The sequence below is a fragment of the Sapajus apella genome, unplaced genomic scaffold, assembly GCF_009761245.1.
Source record: "Sapajus apella isolate SASKATOON/1434 unplaced genomic scaffold, GSC_monkey_1.0 scaffold103, whole genome shotgun sequence".
Classification (NCBI taxonomy): Eukaryota; Metazoa; Chordata; class Mammalia; order Primates; family Cebidae; genus Sapajus; species Sapajus apella.
Window position 1 is genome coordinate 342,304 of NW_022437043.1, and position 3,493 is coordinate 345,796.

Consider the following 3,493-nt stretch of genomic DNA (forward strand, 5'->3'; position numbering starts at 1 on the left):
ACTTTCCCAAAAGGATACCCCTCCCTCTGTTGCATTTTGATCTATCCTGATTTAATTTAAAGTTTGAAGATGGGGTCTGACCTTATCTATCAGTGGCTGAGCCGTTGTCTCATGGAAATGCAGTTTGAAACTCATTAATAGGGTAGCCTGTATATTATAACTTAGAAGCTCTGGGTTATCACTGATGCTTGCAATTGCTATGGAAACCGGGTTCATATGCACCTTTCAAAGAGCCTGCTTTAAAACAAAAAAAGATGAAGAAAAAGAAGGCTTTGTGAAAGAATAAGGTATTTTGTACCCAGCATGCATAGGCAAGTTCAGTGATGCAAAAAATGCTCTGCCTACACAATGATAAAAACAATTCCTTATTATTTTTCAGGAGCTAATAATGTATAACCTTGTCTTAGAGAACTGTGTTTATACTGGTAGAGAAGAATGCTCAAGGCAGCTTTCCCCTGTGCCCACACAGAGACACACAAACACAGACACACACCCACAATTTTCAGTTTTCCCCAGACTTTTTGCAGTCTGCATTCTTAAATCCTCCAAAGGCCTCTATACACGCAGCTTCGGTTGCTGAAGCCCACCCAGTGTGGACTGGCTGAGAGCTCAGTCTCTTCTGCTTCCCCTTGAATGTGTATTGAATGTTGCATCCTGTCTCTTATGGGCTGACTTTTTCAATTATAAAATGGTGGTGCTAATTTGATCAAGTTTCTTATTAAAAATTATTGGTTGTATTCCTCCCCAAATTTGGGTTTTGGAGGCTTCGTCCCTCATCTCGTTGCCCACATTTCTCCCTAATAACCTAAATGTGGTATTGTGTTAGGTAAACAATAGTGTATCATCTTGTGGAAAATGATTCTTTGACACACCTCCCTCCCCCATGTAGAAACATATGTTATTCCCTCCAATGTCTTCATCTGCTTATCCCCCCACTTGTGAGTCATCTATGGTTTTCCCTTATAATTTCTGCAACCCCATCCCTCCCCCAAGTCTAGCCAAATGTGAGTTGGGTTTCCTTCTCTTCTGAGCAAGAACAGGTCACGAGGGCTGAGCTTTCTGTCTTCACCTTCAGACAGAAGGAATTTAAAGAAGCACGCATCTGCAGGCAGGTGTTCACTCTGCAGGCATATGGAGATCACTTTTTTGCATTCAAATAGTTATGTAACCCCACATGTTGTTAGGCTGAGAAGACCGTGATGCTCAAAATGGAAATGACACTGTTGCAACACATAGAATATCTGAGAGAAAAATGGGTTTCTAATGTCCTGACTATCTATGATATTCCATAAAGGTAAGGGATTGGATGTGCATAGGATGGGAGGACTGGGGAACAAAGGATGGAGGTTAAGATAGGCATGAAAAGGGACTCCTAATTTAGAATTTGAAAAAAAACTACTGATACTAAATCTGCCCATCCTCTGTACAAAAAACAAAATGGACATTGTTGCAATTTTAACCTGGTAATGCATGAAAGATGGCTACTTTTGATGAGAAAAAGTTCAGTCATTTCCTTGTAAACACAAATTAAGAGAAATTGTAAAGGTACTATAAGGAAATTCAGAAATAACTCATAATATATTCCCTCTCAATTAAACAGTAAATCACCCTAAAGTGTTTTTTAGCCTGAATATTTATCAGCCTAGATAATCTACTTTACCAATTATGTTTTAAATTTTTAACAAAACCTTTTCTACAACAGCTAGTACAACTAGAAGGGAATATAAATTAGTCCCCCTTCAAGTCTTTAACATATTAAAAAGCTATAGAATATATACATTAACCCATGGTTTTATAAAAAGCAACATGGTTGTATAAAATTAAAAGCAATATCAGGATCTGTATTGGTGTTAAATAATTACCAATAATATCAAGCAGACATTTCCCACTTAATCTATTACTCTCTAAGATTACCATTCAATTCTGCATTACAATTTAAGTAATTTAGTGCTTCTCGCATGCGCTATAGAAAACAAGAAGCAGTGTATTACATTAACAAGTTTTGTATTTCACAAACAATTGCAAGGGTGAAGCAGATATCTTCCATGCGTCGCATGACTGGACTTGCTATTCGTCGCTTAGAGGAGCTTCCTGTGATTTTTCTGCAGCAGTTTTCTCTTCGGCAGTGGCCTGCAGCCTTTCTTCACCGTCATCATCTTCACTTTGCAAGTCTTTCGACATTAACTGTCTAGCTAATTTGATGTTCAATTCTTCGGTGCAGTGAAGCTTTCTTTTCACTTCAAACTGCCGTTGTTTCTCCTGCTTGTGGAGGAGGATTTTTTTCACGTATGCGTCAGTGCTCTCTGGCTCCTCCACTTCACAGCTCTGGTCTGAAGTATCAGTGGCGGCTAGTTTTCTAAGTAGCGCGTCGAGGGTCACAGCTTCCTCTCCTTCAACATCATACGCTGAATCTTCCTTATGGTCTTGCGCACTCATGCAGGAAGTGCTAGGCTCATCTTCCTTCATTAAACCGTAATCTTTGTAGGTTGCGCGGTATGTCTCAAGGATGCTTGATTCGTCCCACCTCTGGGATTTCTTCCTCTTTGCATCTTGAATATTCTCTCCAGACTGCTGACCGGCAGACGCCACCGAGGAACCCGACGAGCTTTTGTTTTTCAGGATACCCTTGATGGGCAGTTGTGAGGAGGTAGACGCTGAGGCTGACATCCTTGTGGAAACAAGGGCGTCGAGAGAGTTGGGCAGCTGAGCAGCCGCCAGGATCCCTCCGGTCTGAAACTGCAGCGCAGTCTGTCCCAACGCCCTAGTTGTAGCACCAAGGCCCTGGTGTCACAAAGGACGTTGCGTATGGCATCACAATGGTCGCCGCCTCTGTCACCGCTACCATTACTGTTGCCATCCCCGCTACCGTTAGCTCTACCGTTACAACCACCGTTGCCTTTACCATCACCGTTGCTGTTACCGCTGACGTCACCGCTACCGTTACCATTGCCCTTGCCGTTACTGTTGCCATGACCGCTACCGTTAGCTCTACCGTTGCAACCACCGTTGCTTTTGCCGTCACCGTTGCCGTTATCGCTGCGGTCACCGCTACCGTTACAGCTACCGTTGCTTTCGCTGTTATCGCTGCCTTTACCGTTTAACTTACTGCCTCTTGGCGCATGCTTACATCATTTTATTTTTCCCTTTTAAAAGAAAATATGGTAAGAGATACCCTTTGGATGCACATGGAAACGGGAAGCATTGTTTTAGAAACTTTTGTACACCCTATCTGCCTACAGGAAAGCTATGTAAAATGTTTCTCATTATGGGTCACTGTCAAAACTTTGAAAGCCACAACTTTGGAAAGATGAGAGGCCTCAGCTAGAAGGTGATGACCTTCTGCTCCTCTCTCCTGTGCCCATCCACACTCTCCCTCCTCCTCACACACCTTGGTCCTCCTCTCCTCTCCCTGTCTTGGTGGATGACCCCAACATACAGCCACTTGCATCAGCTAGGAATTTGCATGTCCTCCTCAGTCCCTTCATATTGCCCA

The 3,493-nt window shown here is 42.7% G+C and overlaps 1 protein-coding gene across 1 annotated transcript; it reads right to left on the reverse strand.

The window, feature by feature from the left end:
* Positions 1 to 1,987: 1,987 nt before the first annotated feature.
* Positions 1,988 to 2,971, reverse strand: PPP1R2C (PPP1R2C family member C). Its single transcript, XM_032258534.1, has 2 exons — positions 2,867 to 2,971; positions 1,988 to 2,781 (listed from the first exon to the last, which is right to left on the reverse strand). Exons 1-2 carry the CDS (start codon positions 2,969 to 2,971, stop codon positions 2,068 to 2,070), a joined length of 819 nt encoding a protein of 272 aa, XP_032114425.1. The 3' UTR covers positions 1,988 to 2,067.
* Positions 2,972 to 3,493: the final 522 nt, after the last annotated feature.